The 20,357-nt window shown below is 48.1% G+C and overlaps 11 protein-coding genes and 3 non-coding genes across 14 annotated transcripts; 9 read left to right on the forward strand and 5 right to left on the reverse strand.

The window, feature by feature from the left end:
- Positions 1-91: 91 nt before the first annotated feature.
- GRC3 (polynucleotide 5'-hydroxyl-kinase) lies at positions 92-1,993 on the reverse strand (the record flags this gene model as incomplete). Its single annotated transcript, NM_211090.1, has 1 exon — positions 92-1,993. The coding sequence occupies one exon, from the start codon at positions 1,991-1,993 to the stop codon at positions 92-94; it is 1,902 nt and encodes a 633-aa protein (NP_985736.1).
- Positions 1,994-2,285: 292 nt separating this feature from the next.
- On the reverse strand, positions 2,286-3,584 carry RIM101 (alkaline-responsive transcriptional regulator RIM101; the record flags this gene model as incomplete). The annotated part of the gene is made up of 1 exon (NM_211091.1): positions 2,286-3,584. The coding sequence occupies one exon, from the start codon at positions 3,582-3,584 to the stop codon at positions 2,286-2,288; it is 1,299 nt and encodes a 432-aa protein (NP_985737.1).
- A 517-nt stretch (positions 3,585-4,101) lies between these two features.
- Positions 4,102-5,610, reverse strand: WSC4 (Wsc4p; the record flags this gene model as incomplete). The annotated part of the gene is made up of 1 exon (NM_211092.2): positions 4,102-5,610. One exon carries the CDS (start codon positions 5,608-5,610, stop codon positions 4,102-4,104), a length of 1,509 nt encoding a protein of 502 aa, NP_985738.2.
- Positions 5,611-6,599: 989 nt separating this feature from the next.
- On the forward strand, positions 6,600-8,282 carry OCA5 (Oca5p; the record flags this gene model as incomplete). Its single annotated transcript, NM_211093.2, has 1 exon — positions 6,600-8,282. One exon carries the CDS (start codon positions 6,600-6,602, stop codon positions 8,280-8,282), a length of 1,683 nt encoding a protein of 560 aa, NP_985739.2.
- Positions 8,283-8,882: 600 nt separating this feature from the next.
- On the forward strand, positions 8,883-9,517 carry COX4 (cytochrome c oxidase subunit IV; the record flags this gene model as incomplete). The annotated part of the gene is made up of 2 exons (NM_211094.2): positions 8,883-8,892; positions 9,055-9,517. One exon carries the CDS (start codon positions 9,056-9,058, stop codon positions 9,515-9,517), a length of 462 nt encoding a protein of 153 aa, NP_985740.1.
- A 277-nt stretch (positions 9,518-9,794) lies between these two features.
- RPS26A (40S ribosomal protein eS26) lies at positions 9,795-10,216 on the forward strand (the record flags this gene model as incomplete). Its single annotated transcript, NM_211095.2, has 2 exons — positions 9,795-9,804; positions 9,856-10,216. One exon carries the CDS (start codon positions 9,857-9,859, stop codon positions 10,214-10,216), a length of 360 nt encoding a protein of 119 aa, NP_985741.1.
- Positions 10,217-11,243: 1,027 nt separating this feature from the next.
- Positions 11,244-12,608, forward strand: CDC55 (protein phosphatase 2A regulatory subunit CDC55; the record flags this gene model as incomplete). The annotated part of the gene is made up of 1 exon (NM_211096.1): positions 11,244-12,608. The coding sequence occupies one exon, from the start codon at positions 11,244-11,246 to the stop codon at positions 12,606-12,608; it is 1,365 nt and encodes a 454-aa protein (NP_985742.1).
- A 435-nt stretch (positions 12,609-13,043) lies between these two features.
- Positions 13,044-13,424, reverse strand: COX13 (cytochrome c oxidase subunit VIa; the record flags this gene model as incomplete). Its single annotated transcript, NM_211097.1, has 1 exon — positions 13,044-13,424. One exon carries the CDS (start codon positions 13,422-13,424, stop codon positions 13,044-13,046), a length of 381 nt encoding a protein of 126 aa, NP_985743.1.
- Positions 13,425-13,977: 553 nt separating this feature from the next.
- Positions 13,978-14,049, forward strand: AGOS_t0151. The gene has a single exon. It is a non-coding gene; the product is annotated as a tRNA-His (tRNA).
- Positions 14,050-14,842: 793 nt separating this feature from the next.
- Positions 14,843-14,954, forward strand: AGOS_t0152. The gene is made up of 2 exons: positions 14,843-14,878; positions 14,919-14,954. It is a non-coding gene; the product is annotated as a tRNA-Pro (tRNA).
- Positions 14,955-15,058: 104 nt separating this feature from the next.
- RCI50 (Rci50p) lies at positions 15,059-16,483 on the forward strand (the record flags this gene model as incomplete). Its single annotated transcript, NM_211098.1, has 1 exon — positions 15,059-16,483. One exon carries the CDS (start codon positions 15,059-15,061, stop codon positions 16,481-16,483), a length of 1,425 nt encoding a protein of 474 aa, NP_985744.1.
- A 179-nt stretch (positions 16,484-16,662) lies between these two features.
- On the forward strand, positions 16,663-18,993 carry OCT1 (metalloendopeptidase; the record flags this gene model as incomplete). Its single annotated transcript, NM_211099.1, has 1 exon — positions 16,663-18,993. The coding sequence occupies one exon, from the start codon at positions 16,663-16,665 to the stop codon at positions 18,991-18,993; it is 2,331 nt and encodes a 776-aa protein (NP_985745.1).
- A 94-nt stretch (positions 18,994-19,087) lies between these two features.
- On the reverse strand, positions 19,088-20,286 carry ASC1 (40S ribosomal protein RACK1; the record flags this gene model as incomplete). Its single annotated transcript, NM_211100.1, has 2 exons — positions 19,088-19,510; positions 19,705-20,286. The coding sequence occupies 2 exons, from the start codon at positions 20,284-20,286 to the stop codon at positions 19,088-19,090; spliced, it is 1,005 nt and encodes a 334-aa protein (NP_985746.1).
- Positions 19,573-19,655, forward strand: AGOS_AgSNR24. The gene has a single exon (NR_149371.1). It is a non-coding gene; the product is annotated as an AgSNR24 (small nuclear RNA).
- Positions 20,287-20,357: the final 71 nt, after the last annotated feature.

The raw sequence follows: 20,357 nt of genomic DNA on the forward strand, positions 1-20,357 counted from the left end.
TTAAATAGGCACAGCTATGTACAAATAACCAATTTCAACTTGTTCAAAGTCGTCCGCGTCTTACAGATTTCACACATGGAGACGGCGGAATTTACTTGTTATAATGCCCTCTCCTGCGAACGTTTTTTCGAATCTTCCAGACATATTCGTATTTCTTCCTTTTCGAGAAAGAAACATATGGTATTTCTCTATTCCTGTAACTTGAGCTTAGCAATTTCTGTGGATATAGTTCGCAAAGAGGTAGATCCGTGGCACCTCTGACAAGAACGAAGTTATTCTTCAGAGAATGAACACGGCCGGATACATGCCCAGGAATGTATATGTTCATAAACTTGCGCTCAACATCAATGGAATGGATAAGAGCCAGCGTAACAAAGTCCATACTAGTATAGTCAGCGGAATGCTTCAACATTGGGAATACCCCGCACATGTCAATATCCGGAGGCATCTTTGAGTGATATAAACAAACCACGCAACCTTGTAATGCCGCAGAGATGTCATCCTGATGGTAACCACTAGATGGGTCTTGCAGAAAGCGGAAAGCCATGATTCCCTGGGAGCCGAAAGACACCTGTAACGGAGGCGAGCTGAGTAGTGGGCCTGGGTAGTATGACTGTTCGCTTAGTCTGTGCAGATGCGCCAGCAAGCGGAAACTCCTAATATTAGCCGCGTGGTAACGCGGATCTTGTGCTGGTAGGCCTGGAATATTATGTTGAGTGAATGCCTGTAAGTTATATATCATGGGCTTGTATTTACCCTTTTGCATCGTTTCAAACATATTTGGTACCACTAATTCCTTGGATATCAGCTTGCCGCCATGGGTCAGGAATATTATGTGTGTCGGCTTAAAAAGCTCCATAGCTTTATTTATGATTGTGATTCCAAATCCTTTTATCCATCCTGGTAAATTGAGCAACGCAGTATTCATCTGTCCCTCCATCTCCCATTTATGAATAATATGCTCCATTGCCGTAAGATACATTTCGGGCCATGTTTGCGGCGTTGAAGACCCTATGTAGGTCGTTTGAATCATCTCTCTATGCCCCTGTGCCAGATGTTGTCCTAATGATAATGTTTCGGATGTTAACTTTGACCATGAAATGGAATCTGGCGCAGAGTATTCAGGTTGTCCGGGGTCCATATCTAGGTAATTTACTACATCCGCCTCATGCGAAACTCCCGTCGCTTTAGTAGTAGACTTGTTACCATGGAGAAACTTTTGAAGTAGCAGTCTTAGTAATGTACTTTTGCCGCTATTCTTGCCGCCGATACACATAACGCGCATATCATGCTCAGAATTCATATGATGTATCATAAGCTCAGCTTGCAAATTATCCCAATCCTTATTCAATATCAAGGGGCGGGCATAATCCTCAGGTCGCAATATGCTAAAGGTGCAACCTGTGTGCCTTGTCCATAGTTGACCTAACTCCGCCATTAACCTTCCGACATCACCAATATTCGAGCCCTCACTAATCCTCAAAATACACTCATATTCCTCTTTGATATCAGCTGGTAGCCACGGTGATAACCCGTATGAATGCTCTTCCCAATCGGCTGCGAAAGATGCGGCGATAGGAGGAATCGATTCCGAGAGGGGGTGCCAAAAGTCATACGTATGTAACCCACAGTTGTAGTGTATCGAATTGTACGTTATCCCTCCCTTCATCACCTGCAGCTTAAATACGCCGCTGATAGCAAGCTGTTCGTAGCTATGTAGGCATAGAACAACTGCCTTGTTCGCAGCGTCATTGAAGTAGTTCGCGCCCTCCCGTGCAACGTATAAGTTCGCACCCTCCGCACCTGATAGATAGCCAAGACTAGCTGTGGCATCCATTGGTGATGCTTCTGAGACATATTCCACATCTGCTGTTGGCAACGGCGTTGCAGAGATCCCATTAAAGGAGCCTTCCTCGATGTCAGATATATCCTGGTCTGAACCTGAATCTGAACCGCCGACCTCATATGTGGGCACCACAAAATCATCCGACATTTCGATATACCGCTAGAAGCACCCGTTAATGTAAGCCCACTAACCCCTGCAGTAAGATGAGAGTACTGGGCCCTAGAGATGAGCTTGTACACTCCAGTTGGCCGTGTACAGACAAAAAGTATCATAGTTCAATACGTTAAAAACGATCCGTGGTGAGGTACCAGGCCATATACTAAGAATAAAGATCCAATTACATTCAAGATTCCATACCCGCAGAATTAGTGCGAAAGACAGCTTTCGTCCCTTACAGACACCCGTAAAGGGCGCAATTGTCGCCACCCCTGTGATAATGTCATACTTTTATTTGCGGGTATTTGCGCAAAGTGGAGTGCGACTTCTCCACAGACGCCGGAAGTTCAAAAGACTCTGTATAGACATCTTCGAGTAGTAAGCAAGTCAGGTAGTCTTTTATTATGTTCACAGTCTGGAGTTCTGCACGGAGGGCATCAGTGTCGTCCAGCGCAAGATTCTCGAGCGCGATATCAAGCTCATTCTCGCAGAGCTCTTCATTCAAGGAGGCCTTTTGATTGAGCGAGTAAGAGTTGCGTGCAACAAATTGCGATTTGTCATGAGAAAAGCGGCTGAGCGAGGGCAGCATAGAGCCAGGAATTAATGGAGCGGGTCGGAAGTTGTGTCCTCGGGGCAACGCGTGGGATTCCGCTCCCGGAGAGGTCACCAAAGGAGGGAGTTCCGGCATCGCTGGATATCTAGGCACGCGTGCATATTGCTGTTCTGGGCGGGGAAGCATTACCATCTTACCCGCAGGCCCGGGGCTGTTGCAAGGAGCAAGAGAAGGCAAGCGACGAGACATGTCCTGCGACAGCGTCGTGAAGAACGACACTGCTTTCCGTGTGTAGCTTGGCGGTTCGGACGCCAAAGTACCACCTAGAGCGGCTGGGGGCGGGAGAATAATGTGCGACAGTGTTTCGTCTAGGTGCTGTCTGCTTTTGTAGTAGGGGTAGTAATTTTGCATCTCCTGGCTGACAAAGCTCTCCACAGTCAGGTTGGGTAACGTGCGCGCCTTCTCTTGTAGCGCAGAGCCCTTGTTAACGCCTGTCTTGCGAACACCACGCGAGCCCGGCGCCGCACGCGAACGCTCTTTCATGGTGTCCTCCATGTGCACTTTCAGGTGTTTCTTCAAGTCTTGCGGGCGTTTAAACTTACGGCTGCATGTGGAGCAGCTGAAGGGTTTCAGGGGAACATGCACACGCAGGTGGGAGGTGATATGGTCGCGCTTAACCGTCTTGGTGGTGCATGAGCCCCAGTGGCAGTTCAGTTGCAAGTTTCTCTGCGACTTACGGCCCACGTGATCCTGGCATAAGTGATGATACAGCAATTCAGGTTGCGAAAACTCGCTTCCGCAGGCATCCCACTGGCATAGAAGCCTTTGGTGTTCATCATTCTCTGTGTCTGTCGAAACGTCGCTCGGCGACGTCGGGAGAGTGCTACCTGGGACGGGTTGGTTCTCCCGGTACCCGGCGGTCCCAACCAGTTCGTCATCGCTCGACATCGGCGACCGCTGTGCACAACTGCGTAGGGCTGTGGATGGTATAGCCTCGTCACTGTTGAGTAAATGATTTATATGTGACATATCTCTGTGCCCTTCTTTAAGGGTTCATGCAGTAACGCGCTTGCTATTTGGCTGGCCGTATAATCGTAAAATCTTCAGGCGGCCACGTTGCAGATCTCGTAGCGAAGTATATTATAAATATAATACAAGACTATTGCATTAGTGGAAAACTTCCCCGCGAGGCTGCGTCCGATAGCAGCTTGATATATGCAGTAGCGGTGGACCCTGAATAATTCTGGTGCACCAGGTGCCTCTCGGCGCAGTTATTGGTGAACAGAACTTGCCTATTCAAAAGAAACGTGGTAATTAGAACTACTTATCCCTGTTAAGGAATGGCGGGCGCAGCGAGTATGTGGGGAACCTACATGGGTGGTCCGTAGGTTGTCAGCTAACGCGAAGTGAGTGCCGATGGAAGATCTTAAGTTTGGCTCGGGGGCCCGCGGGGTAACGACAGATAGTATTACGTAATACAATCCAAACCACCATGGCAACACAAGTATTATCTGCTCCTAAATCAAATACGTAGGAAAATGCGAGGCTATTCATTGATGACTCGGAGAACCTTTCGTGTGTAGTCAACATCATCTGCAAGCGATACCCTGCTGCCGCCGTTCTCCCATTGGGACATGACGTGAGACGGGTCAAGTCGCTGGTCGAAAACGAGAGCGTCGGCTTTCGACTCCCTGCTCGCTGGAAGTGAGTTCGAGCAGAGAGTTCCACCGCCCATAGTGGCTTGGCTTGCTAGTGCAGAAACACGGGCTCCATTAGAGTCGGGTGAAGGGAGAATGCCCTTCTCATCGGTGTACACGAAGCTGGTCGCGCCATGCCCGCCGAGAATACTGCCTGCAGACGAGACATCGGAATGGAAGTGCTGTAGTTCGTCATCCTGGTAACCGTTACGCTTTTTGCGAAGCCGAATAAGAATCCAAATGAGTAAGAGAAGCAGAAGGAAAAGAAGTAGTGCGACGGGGAGAAAAGTGCCGATGACCTTGGCCTTAGAATCCCAGAACGAGTTCACCTTTGCAATTGGTGCAGCGGATGTTGCCGGAACCGTTTCCGAGTTGACGGGTGTTAAGGTGGAATAATAGACAGCGGTGGAAATGACAGTGGCTACTGATACGATACTGCTCGAGCCCTGGCTTCCATTTTCGGAGAATGCCGCTGTTGTGGTGAACACGGAGTAAATTACTGAGGTGATAGCCTGGTAACTTGTTACTGGTGTCGGCACGGTGGTGGTGGTTCGTACCAAGACCGGTACAACAGGCGTTGGTGCGGCTGTGGTCGAAGAGCTCGAGGATGTGCTTGATGAAGACGTGCTGGACGTGCTGCTGGACGTGCTGCTAGAAGTGCTGCTGGAAGTGCTGCTGGAAGTGCTGCTGGAAGTGCTGCTGGTGCTCGTTACCGACTCAGGGGTTGATGCGGGAGAAGCCGCGCTTGAACTGGAGTCCGTGCTAGTTGTACGCGTCTCATGCTGTTCGTCGGTTGTTTTGAGTAACGATGTTACTGTACTTTTAGTTTTTGTTTCGCCGTTGTCTGAGGAGGTCAACGGGGATGTTGTAGATGACGGAGTTGTGCTCGTCTCGGGGTCCTGTGACGAGACGGATATGCTAGAAGATGATGTGCTTGAAGTGGTGGCGGTCGAAGACTGTGCAGATGACTGGGTATTCTCTTCAGAGCCCACCTCTATAGAAGGAGGACTGCCTTCCCCCATGTATATGTACCCGTAGGTATTCTTGTCGGGGTCAGCACACATTTCAGAAGAAATCCCCCAGCACGGCGTAGAGCAGTCGCTCATTTCTAAGCCCCGCGACGGCATGTTGTCAGAACACCAGCACTGTTTCCCACTGACGATGGCCCACTCGTGATTGGATCGGCAGTGGTCCATACAAAGCCCATTGGACATATAATTTGAGAATATCGGGTCGGTCGTGCCCAGGTTGGACCTGAAACAGTACGTCAACGAGACGCCCGCATTAACTGCGCGCAGAAGAAGGGCCAGTGTTAGCCATATTGTCTTCAATTTTGAAACAGCGAGAATGCCGCCCATGTCAAAAAAAGATTTGAGGTATCGAAAACGGCGACGTGCAGCTGAATCAACAGTAAGCTGCTCTGCCGATCTTGTCAGAACTCCAAGTGCGTCTGGGCACCTTCTGATATAAACCCTCCCCGTGGCGTGGACCTCTGTGCACTTTAACTGGCCCGCGGCGCAAGTGGCGAGGAATGGTTGGCACTTGTCGGTGTAAATAACGCTGCGGCAGCTGAAACCTCGTACCCACTGCTGCCTAGCAGAATCAGCGCAATAGCCTGCGATTGAAGCGATCTAACAGATAAAGAGTAACGTGTGTACTGAGCTGCTATTCTTTACGGCAGTATGCTGTACACTTTCTGTCTGAGTTATTTATAAAAAAACAACCAGGCTTGGTGCGAGAGGCGAACGGGAGCCATACCACAACGCGCCCGCCGTAACTCTTCCCCTGTGTTGTCCTCGCACCTATTCTAGGTATTTTTCAAATCCTTTTCTTTAAGTAGGACATGTGCTACTTGTGCGCCCGTATCCCAAAAGCGTTCTCAAAGCTCCCGGATATAGCCTACGCTGTCCACTTTTTTCTCAATTAGATTCGTAGAGCAAGGTTAGCCAACTACATTACATCCAGGTACACTCCGTATGGTTATACGGTTCGCCGTATCTCGATCCACCTGTAGCCAAATACACGTGTGCAGTGCCTTTTCGGGCTGTCCGCTGAGCAATTCGCCTTCCTACCTCGACATCCGAATCCGGGACCGGGCTTGCTATCTCAAAACTTAACTAAATCTGCTCAAGAACTGCGTTTCTGCTGACGTAGCGAAGTTTCACGGAGATATCCTTCGTTACCCGGCCTCCTTGGGGTTACCCGTTCTTGTTTAGCGTTACCCGCCCAACGTCAACATGTCGGTCACCTTTGCCTCTTCTCGCCGGAATAACAGCTGAAGGAGACCATCAAGTATGGCCGGGAAACAGGTTGCAGGGACTAGGGTTGGGTGTATGAGGTAGCACATATGGCGCTGCAAAGGAATTCCAAGCAGAACCAGCAACAATGGTACCGAGAACTGGTGAATAAAGTTATCCAGCTACTGCAGCAGAACGACCACGACTCATTGGCGCTGATTGCTCGCAACTGCGGCGTACCGCCGCAACTGCGGCATCTGGTTTGGCCAGTACTGCTGAAATACCATCCCTTTGTGATCTCCCCAAGCATTTTGTCCAACACGCTTATATTTGACAAGACGGAAGACAAATGGGTTTACGAGTGCGAGAACCGGGCGCGCCGAGATGTGGAGCAGGCGGTGATGCACGATTTACAGAAGTTCTTCGTAAATAAACGAAGCGACCAGCACATGCCACTGCCGGACATTGAGCAGCATATGCGTTTTCTACGGGACACGATAATGCGTTTTCTGGATAAATGGGAGCGAGTCTTCAAGTATGAGGTCGCGCTTGCGTGGATTGCGATAGGGCTTGCCGAATGGGTGCCCATAGATGGATGGGGTGAGTCAGCGCCCGGCGGTGGCGGAGTTTGTTCAGAGGATATGGCGCTACCAAAGGGACGTTCCACAGACGTGCCAGTACTGCAGGGAAAGCGGCACCATATAACGATCCGTTCTCTATACAAGGAGTATCCTCTGCCGCGCGAGCTGAGTTCAAGGTTGACGAAGCGATGCTTTAATTTCTATGACACTTTCGAGCGTCTTGTCTTGGTGATCCTTCACTGTCCAGATGTAACCCGTACGAAAATGAAGGTTGCTAACGGCCGAAACTATCCCTTCATTTCAGGCGGTGATGTGCTGTTCCAGACGCAGCTCTTCTTCAAAATATTTCAGATGACGCTACCAGAGCTGTACCAACCATTTACTGATGAAGAGTCATTACAATCCTCAAGAAAGGCAGATTGGATCTATTGGTGGTTCAAAGCTTGTGGTGCTAAGGTCATGCACAAACAGGACAGGGCCCATCTCTGGGATGTACTTCTCGGATGGCGGCCACACCCTTCCACGTTGAACTTTTATTTGGACTACAACAACAAATCATTTGCACACCTCTATAATACGAAGCTAAATCTCGACCCTCAGTTTTTCCACAAGGTATGCAAACATGGAAATGACCACTTTTGGTTTCCCGATTTGGATACGCTTCCCTTGGGATCTCCTGGCCTGGAAACAGACTGCCAAGTGGTTAACGAACTAATCCGCCACAATAGCTACGAGAGCAAGGACACAGGTGCTCCTGGCACCCCCAGCAAAACGTCTCAAGCCGGTAACAATTATCGAAGCCCCATTCGTCCTTCCCAGAAACACCAGAAGGATATCCCCTTTTCGCTTATAGATCCGCATGTGCAATTAATCTTCATCTACATTGCTATATTACAGCAGAATGAATTCAAACTACTGGAGTTTGAGGAGGCCGAGATCACAGAGTTCCTCACAAAGGTGCCCCTATTGTCCAAGACAGATGACTACAGTTATAAACGGCTATACGACGAGGAATCTACCAGTCTGTCATCCACGGATACGGAAGATTCCCAGAATTCCTCGTCTAGGCCGTCCACCTCTTCCCACATGATGATCGAAGTCGGAAATGACGACAAGATCGCCAACACCTTCGATGACCTTTCGCAACTAGCTGGTGATATTTGGCGCAAGTGGATGTGGTTTGAATTCGAGGAAAGTCAAGATAGTGTATAGAGTATTGCTCATTCACGGCATATGACTGAACTTGCTTGCTAGTCCTCACAGGCTAACAATGACAGTATGTCCCTTGTACCCTAGCTGCTCCTAGTTCGTCACACAGTCCCTCAGAGTCTTGCACTCGCCTCCGCGGCGCTTACTCTGCTGGCGCATCATCCATTGCACAACATTCCCCGTCGCCGCATGTGTCATTCCCAGGCTTCGTGCAGCAGGACCCAAGTAAGTTCCGTATCTGTATTTTAGCCCGTACACCACGTAAGTAGCAGGCCCCATGTGTGCGTTTATGGTTCTTCCACGCTTCGGAACCAATTGCGCACGTTGCCACTTCTGCATACACCTTCGTAAGCATACACCGGACCTATTGGTGCGGCTCTTTCAATATGTGTCATCTGACCTCCAACCAATCATGATCTTGTATTTCTCAGCCATCATGGGACCGAACATCGCTGCTTACGAATTACACAAGCGGGAAATCATGCGACCTTTAACGAAAACTTTTCCCATATATACAAGTCAGCAGGTGAAGACATAGGCCTACTAATACTGGCGTGAACAGGTGTGTGAGCTACCAACCCAAGTTACGCGTCCCATTCATATATTCAATTCAGTATGTTTTCTCCCAAACATTGAGGCTGCCTGCGCGCAAACTTCGCGTGCAGTTGCATCGACGGCAGATCCAAACGGTGCCGCCGGCGTGACGCGCGCGTCCGCAGCGAGTAATTGGTCACTAGCAGTTGTCTTCTAAAAGGACATCTACTAACCAGAGCAGAATGTTCTCCCTTCGCCAATCTGTCAGACTTGTGGCACCAGCCACCCGTGCTTTCTCCACTTCCAGAGCCATCTTCCAGAAGCAGCTTAAGACCGCGAGCAACTTGGCTGAAGTTGAGGGCCCGGAATCGTTGATCGGTAAGGGTGCCGCCGAAGGCCAAATTCCTACCGAGTTGGAGCAGGCCACCGGTCTAGCGCGTTTGGAGTTCTTGGGTAAGTTGGAGGGTGTTGAGATTTTCGACACTCAGCCCCTTGACTCCTCCCGCCGCGGTACCATGAAGGACCCAATCCTAGTGGACTCCTACGATGATTACCGTTACGTCGGCTGCACCGGCTCTCCTGCTGGCTCCCACTCCACCATGTGGCTAAAGCCTTCCGTAGAAAAGGTCGCCAGATGCTGGGAGTGCGGTTCTGTCTACAAGCTTAACCCTGTGGGCGTCCCAACCGAGGACCACCACCACTGAGGGTTGCTCGCTGCATGATCAATCTAAATATAATACTATTTATATAAGAGTATATGTATACTATATGGTTCGAAAAAGAAGATGCTCTAGGGTGCAGCCGCTTATATAAACACCTAGTTGTTTGTATGTGACTGTGCACCCATACATTTCAGCACCCATACATATAACAATGCTGTACGCTCGCCGAGAACTGCTTCGCGACCAAACTTTTCATCAAAAGCTAGTTACATTAGGTACCACTGCAACTCAGCTCTGTCACTCAAGAAGACCCAATAGCAGACATACAAGTATGTGAGCACGACAGCGATCAGCCCCTGCACAGCTACTAACAGAGACAGAATGCCAAAGAAGAGAGCTTCCAACGGTAGAAACAAGAAGGGTAGAGGCCACGTCAAGCCGGTCAGATGCGTCAACTGCTCCAAGTGTGTTCCTAAGGACAAGGCCATCAAGAGAATGACCATCAGAAACATCGTTGAGGCTGCTGCTATCAGAGACTTGTCCGAGGCCTCCGTGTACGCTGAGTACGCTTTGCCAAAGACCTACAACAAGCTACACTACTGTGTGTCTTGTGCCATCCACGCTAGAATCGTGCGTGTCAGATCCAGAGAGGACCGGAGAATCAGAACTCCTCCTCAGAGACAGAGATTCAACCGTGAGAACCGCGTCAACCCAGCTGACGCCGCTAAGAAGGCTTTGTAGGCGCCTATGTAACTCGTATCTATATACTCTATAATGCACGAGCCTACCCATACATGTGACTATCACGTGAATGTACCCCTCAAAAAAAGGGCAGGTTCACTAGTGGATCAGCAGCTGGACGGCCCCCTATATTAACCACAACCAGCAACACTACTGCTGGACGTGGGCCGGGCCAACCATACGTGATATTGCAGCTATACTGTTGCAAAGTGCACGGACTTAGCAATTGAAGGCAGATAGATACATTTTAACCTGCTGGCGGTACGACATACAGCGAAGAAAAAACAAGGCTATCGGTGCAGTGTTTTTTGTTTTTCCTCCGTTCTAGCCTTAAAGTTTTCATTCTCACGGTGGTTCACTGCTACATCAAAGAGCTAAAGGAATTAGGTGAGCAGTGAGCAGTCTGCAGAGCCAACAGACAGAAGAGGGCAGATTTTCGAGTAGTCGCGAGTGCGGAGAGCGGTTAGCGTTTTTCCGAGCGAGCCTCGTCAGTGTCTACTAGGCACAGAATTCTACGAACGTCGAGAACAACTCCAGTGCGACGGGTTGTTTGTGTTGCAGGAGTTGGCGAGATAGTTTGTTTCTGGTGCGTGCTCTTGCGCAACGATTTCGGCAGGGGAGAAACGGCTCACTTACGCCAACGAGAAAAACCAAAAAAGCCAGACATAGGAGCGTAATTTATACAGCTCACACTTTTCAGACGCGTGTGTTCTGGTGGTACAAACGACCTCGAAAGATAGGCGAGCAGTACCGAAGACTTCACGTACCAATTATTGCCCAATTTCCCAGAGACGTTACTTCTGGATAGCAGCAGGCAGGTAACGGGCGAGACTCAATTTTTGTTTACGAGAGCTATTCTTGGTCAGGGTGGAGCCAAAGGCGAAGACAGCGTAGCGGGACATATCCGACCTTTCGTTGTGCATAGGCGCTTACTGGTATCGTTACCGTTGTTTACATTTTTCATTTTCTCTGCATTTTATCCCTAAACCTTTGCGTAGCCACTCATCGGGCCGGAAACCACGTCGGCATGCCACAGCAACAGAACAGTTTTGACTTCAAATTTAGCCAATGCTTTGGGGACAAAGCAGACATTGTGGTTACTGAAGCAGATATCATCACAGCGACAGAGTTCGACCACACGGGAAACTTTTTGGCAACGGGAGACAGAGGGGGCCGCGTTGTACTCTTCGAGAAGAATAACAGCAAGCACTGTGAGTATAAATTTCTCACTGAGTTCCAGAGCCATGATGCAGAATTCGACTACTTGAAGTCGCTGGAGATTGAGGAGAAGATTAATCAAATTAAATGGTGTCGGCCGACGAACCAGTCTCATTTTTTGTTGAGCACAAACGACAAGACTATTAAACTGTGGAAGATATATGAAAAGAATATCAAGCTTGTGAGCGAGAATAATCTATCCGAGGGGGTATTCAACCAGCGCGTGGCAGGTTCTGGTTCCGGTTCTGCAAAGGCCGTCCTATCACTACAAGCCCTGAGATTGCCGCGGCTTTCATTACATGACAAGATCATCGCGGCAACGCCCAAGAAAGTCTACTCGAACGCACATACATATCACATAAACTCGATCTCCGTGAATTCCGATCAGGAGACATTCATTAGCGCCGATGATTTGAGGATCAATCTTTGGAATTTCGACATACCAGACCAAAGCTTCAACATAGTTGATATCAAACCGGCGAATATGGAAGAATTGACAGAGGTCATTACAAGTGCAGAATTCCATCCGACACACTGTAACTTGTTAATGTATTCAAGTTCGAAGGGTACCATTAAGCTTGCAGATATGAGGCAGAATGCCCTATGCGATTTCCGCGCGAAGACATTTGAGGAATACATGGATCCAATCCACCACAATTTCTTCACAGAAATTACATCTTCTATATCGGACGTCAAGTTCAGCCCAGATGGCCGTTATATTGCCGCTCGTGATTACTTGACTGTAAAGCTATGGGACGTGAACATGGACAGTAAGCCTCTCAGGACTATTAATATCCATGATCAGCTGAAGGAAAGATTAAGTGATGCATACGAGAATGACTCTATTTTTGATAAGTTTGAGGTGTGTTTTAGCGGTGACAGCTCTAGCATCATGACAGGTTCCTATAATAACAACTTCATGCTCTATCCGAATGTCGTGAAGACAGGTGATTATGCTACATCTACTTCTCTGGATGAAATCGTCCTCCAGGCGGACAAATCGGCTTTCAAGACAAAGCGCTTAGGTTCTATAATGCAGCAGAGTGCAAGGAACAAGGAATGGGGTGATGATATCGATTTCAAGAAGAGTATATTACATTTTTCATGGCATCCAAGGGAAAATAGCGTGGCTATCGCAGCGACGAATAACTTATTCATTTTCTCGGCATTATGATGGAAGTACACCTACTGACACCTCAGTATGCAAAAAGCCACTGAAGAATACCGTCTTCCTGGATACGTATTTATCATCATATTGTATCAGCGCGGTAACAGTAGAGCAGCGACAAGCAGAGTTGAGTAGTGCTTACATACATATATGTGTATAACCTTCCACTGTGTAGAGAGTACCTGTATCCCCCACTCGTGGAGATGCGCGGGCCGCGAAGCACCTTCGGCATAGGTCTATCGTTTCGAGCGGGGTACTTCATACCAGCTTGCGTCAAGCTGTATAAGCTGTATTTATTACGAATTTCACGCTATAAGGACTATTCAATAAAAACCCCTCCAACGGGGTGTCAATAACTGCCGCCGCAGGAGCCCGGCCTACCCAGCAGCCCTGCAAGCCGCGGGCCTCGACATAAATAAATCCACGAGACGGCTGTTGGAATCAGTCCTTCACGTTTCTGTTGACAACAGGGTTCCAGAATAGGGTTCTGTCACCGTTGCCCCAGAAGAATGGCTTTAGTCTCATGTTCATGAAGTCGTACTGCGCAGGCCATTCCTCATCAGGAACATGCGCCAAGTGCTTCCGGTGTTCGGCGTGCTCCATCTCAACAAAGTACGTGTTAATCGCGGTCAATACAATAGCTGGGATACCCACTACGTACCAAATCTTGATCCACAACTTGGTGGTGTGCTTTGCATGCTCCTTGGTAGCGTTCATAGATTCCAAGAATGCCTTGCCCGCAGCTGCATTGGCATTGGGGTATGCCGGCTTCAAAGCGTGAGGTGGCAAGCTCGATGCCCTTCTGATCGCCTGTCTCAACATTGTAACGGTATTACGCTAGTACCTACGGTCAGTATTAACCACTTTACAAGACGTGTTGGTTATAAGGCCCTGCGAAGTGGGATGATCCAGTTGCTTGGGTCAGCAAATTTTCCTCATCGTATTTCGTGATCTACATTTACAAAACTGTTAGAGGCCTCCAACTTCTGTGCTGTGATTGGTCAAGAAGCGTTGAAAACCGGTCGGGAAATTCACATCACGTGATATAATACGCAATGACAAGCACGGGGAGCCAAGAAGCCAGACTATAGTCCGGACCTGAAGTTATGGCTTGCTCGGAAGCTGCAAATCTTCTTGTATTCCGAAGCAGGGATTTACATAGTGTTGAGATGCCAGTTCATCTCAGGGAGCTGGCGGGGCCGCCGAACTGAATTGGCGATCAGCATGGCCGAAAAATTCACGCTATATGTGGTGAACGCTAAGGAACAGCACATGCGCAAGCTGGATAGTTATTGAATGGAGATCGAAGAGCTGGCAAACTCTGAATCTACTGGGTTGGAATAGCTTTTGCTTCCGCGCAGTTAGGAACCTCCAAGCCATCTTAGTATAGTGGTTAGTACACAACGTTGTGGCTGTTGTAACCCTGGTTCGATTCCAGGAGATGGCATTTATTTTTTTCTATCACTCTCTCATTAGAGTGAAGTTGCAGGTAAGACTCAAAGAGCAGTAGCTGGATTACAGTGTTCTCAATTGTGTTACGTCCATCATGTGTGTTCTAACACGACGTAACTTTGCAGCTTATAGAATTAAATGTCAACTATGGCAGTCAAATTACGTGCGAACGCATTTATTTTGTTTTGAAATTAGAAAAACAAAGCTATTATCCGCTGTTGAAACGAAACCCTTCGGAAAGGTAGAAGACAATCATGCATCTACCTTGGGATTTTCCGGTTCTCCAAATATGCTTCTGACACCCCGCATATTATATATGCAAACCCCATTATAGCATATACTACACGTGTTTATGATCGATTAAAGGAAGCATCTGCTTCCCGTCATATCATATAACATTGTACCCGGGGCTGAGCGGGACCAGTAGCGAATTTGATAGCAGTGTTCTCCACGTCCCCGCTCCACTGTGAGCTCCTTAAAGTATACCGGCTTCATACACCAGTGCCCACAATGATGCGTACTTGACTTGTAATCGAGAGCATTGGGCTTATACTGTGATTACGATGAATGTAGCCAAGAGAGAAAAGGTTCATTCACGATATACAGTACTCACATTCATGGCATGCCATCCCCAAATTCCAATACAGCCATTAGCACCAATGTAGCGCTACTAATCCGGCGAGCTTAATTGGCGTCAGTTCAGAGTGAATCTCGAGCTTAAAAGTCAGATTGATTAAGTAAGAAAATGACGATCAACAGGGTGCTCAAAATAGTTGATTACCAGATTCGGGCGTGTGGTCTAGTGGTATGATTCTCGCTTTGGGTAAGCGAAGTTGCGGTTCACTGCGGCTTAACTACTAAACATGTGAGAGGCCCTGGGTTCAATTCCCAGCTCGCCCCAAATTTTTTGCTCTCGCCTCCCGCGGGAAAGGTGAATATCATTTTACAAGTAGTTAACTCCTCCCACGTTACGTCCTTCTGCAGACAAGTTGCAGCGGTTTACAATGCTCAGGCCTATTTTGCGGGCTTCAATCAAAAGCTGGCCAGTTCGCCGGGCACATGTGCCCCGCATGACTTTAGCGCCAACCCGAGCGTACAACACGGTCTCGCAGCAGCGCTCTAACAGGTGGAAAAGCGCTGTGTTAGCTGCAGGCGGGCTATCCATTCTATCACTGGGCCTTTGGTGGTTCTATTGGCCGCACCACTCATTTCCACGCCCCGTGGCTAAGCTATTGCGGAAGGCACTGTGGGCTGAGAGCGACAAGAAGGGACATAACTTCCAAGAAGCTTTGGGCTTCTACATTGATGCGCTAGAAGAATGCGAGCATCTGGATATAGACAGGATCTCTGATGAGTATACCGGCATTCAGCTGAAGATTGCTGAGATGTATGAAAAGCTTAATATGTTTAAGGAGGCACAAAGCATTTACCTGGAGATGCTGCACCAGTATTACGAGGCGCTCATTACGAATGGGCGCGTCCCGGAGTGGCAGCGGCCACACTATATCCAAAAAGACTTGCGGGTTCTGATAAAGGCATTGGAAATGAATCAGGATTTGCAGCTTGGTAAACGGTTGCTATTGACACACCTTATGCTGCCTCAAGAAGAGGTCCTGATGCGGTCCCCGGAGCTTAAAAAGTTCTTTGACAGGCGGAAGGAGGAGGCACGCAATGCAGGGGATAGGGATCATTCGCAGCCGCAGCGTTGGCGTGATTTCAAGCCTCATGTGAACGAGGAAAACATTAAACTTGACGACAAGGGTAACATGATACTGGACCTTCAGAAAGATAGTAGTGCATGGCAGCCATTCAAGGAGGAGTTTTTTACTGCCCGCGACTTATACACGGTATATTGTCTCTCCACCGACGATTTGCCCTCCGCGCTTAGCTGCAAGATGACAACTGTTGAATGGATGGTTATGGCCGATATGCCGCCGGGTCAAATACTTCTTTCGCAGGCTAACCTGGGCTCTTTGCTCTATCTAGAGGCTGAGAGGACGGAAGCTCTACTCTACAAGCTAGAGCGGCAGTTAGTAGATAAAGCGAAGTCCGAGAAGGATATCATTATGATGCGCAGCCTGAATAGCAAGCGCAGCCTTCTCTTAGATATGGCTACGACATCATATGAGAGTATCATTACTTTTGCGAAGAGAAATAATAAGCTGCGCTTTCATGCAAAAGAACTGATGGATCCATCTGCTTCACAAGCTGTTGCTCTTTCCACATATGGCCTCGGAGTAATTAATCTCCACCGGGGCATCCTTCCCAAAGCCGAACGTCTGCTCAAAGATTCCATTTCAATTGCCAAGGATACCGACTTTCGTGATTTGCTGAAGGAAGCAAATCAGGAACTTCAGAAATTGGAGCGAGCCAAACAGTCGAATCCATCTACTGTGTTCATGGAACCAAAGGGTACTGAGACGCCTTAACTTTGGTCAGGTATTGTGCTACCAGGCGCTGTAGCTGATCAACATCTAAATAAAAATTATCTATCAACATAAAAAAGATGCACTTTTAACTTCACATTCCACCTCCTAGAATAGGTGAATTTGTCAGCTACTGGCGAGAGTAGGGGATTGCACCAAGGTACGCCCTCTTTCATCTCACCATGTTTGTGAGGTTTTACAAGCGGTTGGATAGACAATACATCCAATCACAGAGGAGATGGATATTATCTTCCAATAAATGCCTCTTACAAGGCAACAAGAATGCAACCATTTCACCTCTGAGGAGGGCATTTGATGACCAGGACCATTGGGAAGAATCACAGGCTCAGAATACCTCATCAGAGCAGGATAACAAGGGCAAGAACTCCTCCTACTTTTGGTCCCGGAGTAAAGCTACCGCGCCGCAGGTGGCGCACACAGGGCTATTTCAGAACCCATACCTAAACTCGCCCGAAGGGCTACGAAAATTTGCCAATAAATCACTTACCGAGGCTACTGCGTTGGTAAGGAACCTGAGAGAGGATTCGTCACAAGAAGGTCTGGTGCGGTATATCATTCGATTAGATCAACTCAGCGATATCTTATGCCGGGTGATTGACTTGTGTGAGTTTTTACGGGCTGCACATCCCGATGAACAATTTGTTGCCGCAGCTCAGGAATGTCATGAACAGATGTTTGAGATTATGAATATCTTGAATACAGATGTTGTGCTTTGCAAAAGATTAAAACAAGTGCTATCGGACGAGAATATAAGCAGTAAACTGAGCAGCGAGGAGATACGGGTAGGCCATATATTGCTAGAGGATTTTGAAAAAGCAGGCGCATATGCGTCGCCCGAAGTCAGAAAGCAGTTTATACAGTTATCCCAAAACATCAGCATTATTGGCCAAGACTTCATCAACAACACAGAATCATTATCTTCCAGCTACATAAAGATTCCGTGCAAAGATTTGGAATCGAGTGGCACTAGCCATCTTGTTCTTCGTCAGCTCACCAAGGACACCATGGGTAATAACTATAAGATACCAACTAGTGGGTATGCTCCGTATACACTATTGAATGCTTGTCCTTCAGAGGCTATTCGGAGGCAGGTATGGACCGCAATGTTTAGTTGTTCCGAAAAACAAGTGAAGAGGCTTAAGAGTTTGCTTCAGCTTCGGCGGAAACTTGCTAATATCATGGGTGCTACAGACTATGTTTCCTACCAATTAGAGGGAAAGATGGCCAAATCCCCGGAAAACGTTAAAAATTTCCTTAACACATTGGTTGATCACACTAAGCCGCTGGCTGCTGGCGAGCTTGAAGAGCTAGCGAAACTAAAACGGAATGTAGAAAACCTATCCGAGACAAACACACTAAAACTCATGCGGCCATGGGATCGGGATTACTACTCTTCACTATCCCCCAACTTCACCCGGCCTAACCATAGGGTGGACGGCTTTACATCGATCAATACCTACTTTTCTCTGGGAGTCGTTATGCAAGGTATTTCGGACTTGTTTCGGGACATATATGGGATAAGCCTGAAGCCTGTAGTCGCCCAAGCCGGAGAAACTTGGGCACCTGACGTGCGCAAGCTTCAGGTAATTTCCGAGACAGAAGGCATTATTGGCTTAATCTACTGTGATTTACTAGAAAGACCTGGGAAAACAACCAGCCCGTCTCATTTCACTGTTTGCTGCTCACGTCAAATATATCCTGAGGAGAATGATTTTTCTACGATACAGGTCGGTGAAAATCCAGACGGTTCAAGATTTCAGATGCCTGTCATTTCTTTAATATGCAACTTTAGGGCAACTAGACACGGGAAGAACAAGTCCCTATGCTTATTGGAGTTAAGCGATGTGGAAACCCTCTTCCACGAGATGGGCCATGCATTGCATTCTATGCTCGGAAGGACTCAGTTACAAAATCTCAGCGGAACCAGATGCGTCACGGACTTTGTTGAACTCCCAAGTATTTTGATGGAACATTTCGCAAAGGACCGTCGCGTACTGCTGCGCATATCAAGTAACTATGCGACCGGTGAGCCCATACCCGAAGAGCTTCTTTCAGCTTTTCAAGAGCAGAATAACTTTTTGAAGAATACTGAAACATTTTCACAGATCAAGATGTCGATGCTGGATCAGCGGTTGCATAGTATCACCGATCAGGATGACATAATTGCGGTATACCATGGTCTTGAACGTGAGATGGAGGTTCTTGTTGACGACCAAACAAACTGGTGCGGTAGATTTGGCCATTTATTTGGCTATGGGGCATCATATTATAGCTATTTAATGGACCGGGCAATAGCTGCAAAGATATGGGACCATTTGTTTAAGAAGGATCCATTCAGCAGAAGCAGTGGTGAAAAATTCAAAGAGGGCGTCCTAAAATGGGGTGGTAGTCGGGACGCGTGGCAGTGCATTGCAGACGCTCTAGATGAACCCCGCCTAGTGAAGGGTGACGACTGGGCAATGAGGTTTATTGGGGAAGTTGAAGACATGTAAATAGGATAAATACATCAAAAATCAGCTAACCATTAAAAGACTAATCTACCCAAAGTTGTTTTATATGTACAAAGACCGCCTAAGGGAACGAACCTTAGCTGGCGGTCATGACCTGCCAAACTCTGATGATGTTGTCGGTGTAACCAGCAAACAAAGTTTGACCGTCAGCAGACCAAGCCAAAGAGACGGCGTGTGGGTCCTGAGCCTTGTTGTAGCCAGCGAACTCTGGCTTCAAGTCGTCGACGATGGTTCTCTCCTCCAGGTCGAAGATCTTGATACCGGAGGCAGTGGCAGCGGTCAACCAGTATCTGTTTGGAGAGAAAGCAACGGCGAAGACCTCGTCCTTGGCATCCAAGGTGTACAAAGCAGTCTTCTCGTTCAAGTTCCACAAGATAATTTGACCGTCCTTACCAGCAGAAGCGAAGATGGATCCGTCTGGAGATGGGGTGACAGTGGTCACGTAGTTGTTGTGACCGATGAAGTCAGCCTCGATGGTGAAAGACTGCAAGTCCCAAACCTGTCGTAGTGTTAGTAACCTAGCGGGATACCCCACCAGCATATTTACGCTTCCTGCTCAACCATCAGAGATCTTGGTGATAAAAGTATGTCTCATTCGCTGCAAAGCAACGTCCGAAGTAGCAAATATTGTAAACATCATGTGAAGAGCGGAAAGCGAAATACCCTGGCATACTGTGAATAAAATAAACATACCTTAACAACCTTGTCCATACCGGCAGAGATGACGGTAACGGCGTCATCGGACTTCTCGCTTGGAGCAATTCTGACGTTGGAGACCCAGTCGTTGTGGCCCAATAGGGTCACAACACAGTCACCAACAGTGTTCCACACCTTCACGGTCTTGTCACGGGAGGCAGACACGATCTGGGTGGCTCTTGGGTCGATAGAGACGGACATAACGTCGGACTTGTGGCCAACAAATCTCTTGATACACTTACCGGACTGCAAGTCCCATAGTCTCAAGGTCTTATCCCAAGACGCAGACAAAGCGTACTTACCGTCGTGGGTCACGGTACAGTCCTGGACAATGTGGGAGTGACCCTTGAAGGATCTGACAGGCACACCGTACTGCTGGTCCTCGCCGGTCAACTTCCACGTGATCAAGGTCTTATCACGGGAACCAGATAGCAACATGTTTGGCTGCGCTGGGGAGGTGGACAAGGATGTAACCCAGCCATTGTGGCCCTCCAAGGTGCCTCTTAGGACTAGAATTTCGTCGGTAGACATTATTAGCTCTATGGTTCTTTCCTTCACATGAATGGTAAGCTCGAGCATCCATCTGAAAAATTTATACGCAGCGTCGAGATTCCTCGATTCGGTTGCGTCTGTCTGCGTTCGGCGGTTTG

This window comes from Eremothecium gossypii, chromosome VI (assembly GCF_000091025.4).
Source record: "Eremothecium gossypii ATCC 10895 chromosome VI, complete sequence".
Classification (NCBI taxonomy): Eukaryota; Fungi; Ascomycota; class Saccharomycetes; order Saccharomycetales; family Saccharomycetaceae; genus Eremothecium; species Eremothecium gossypii.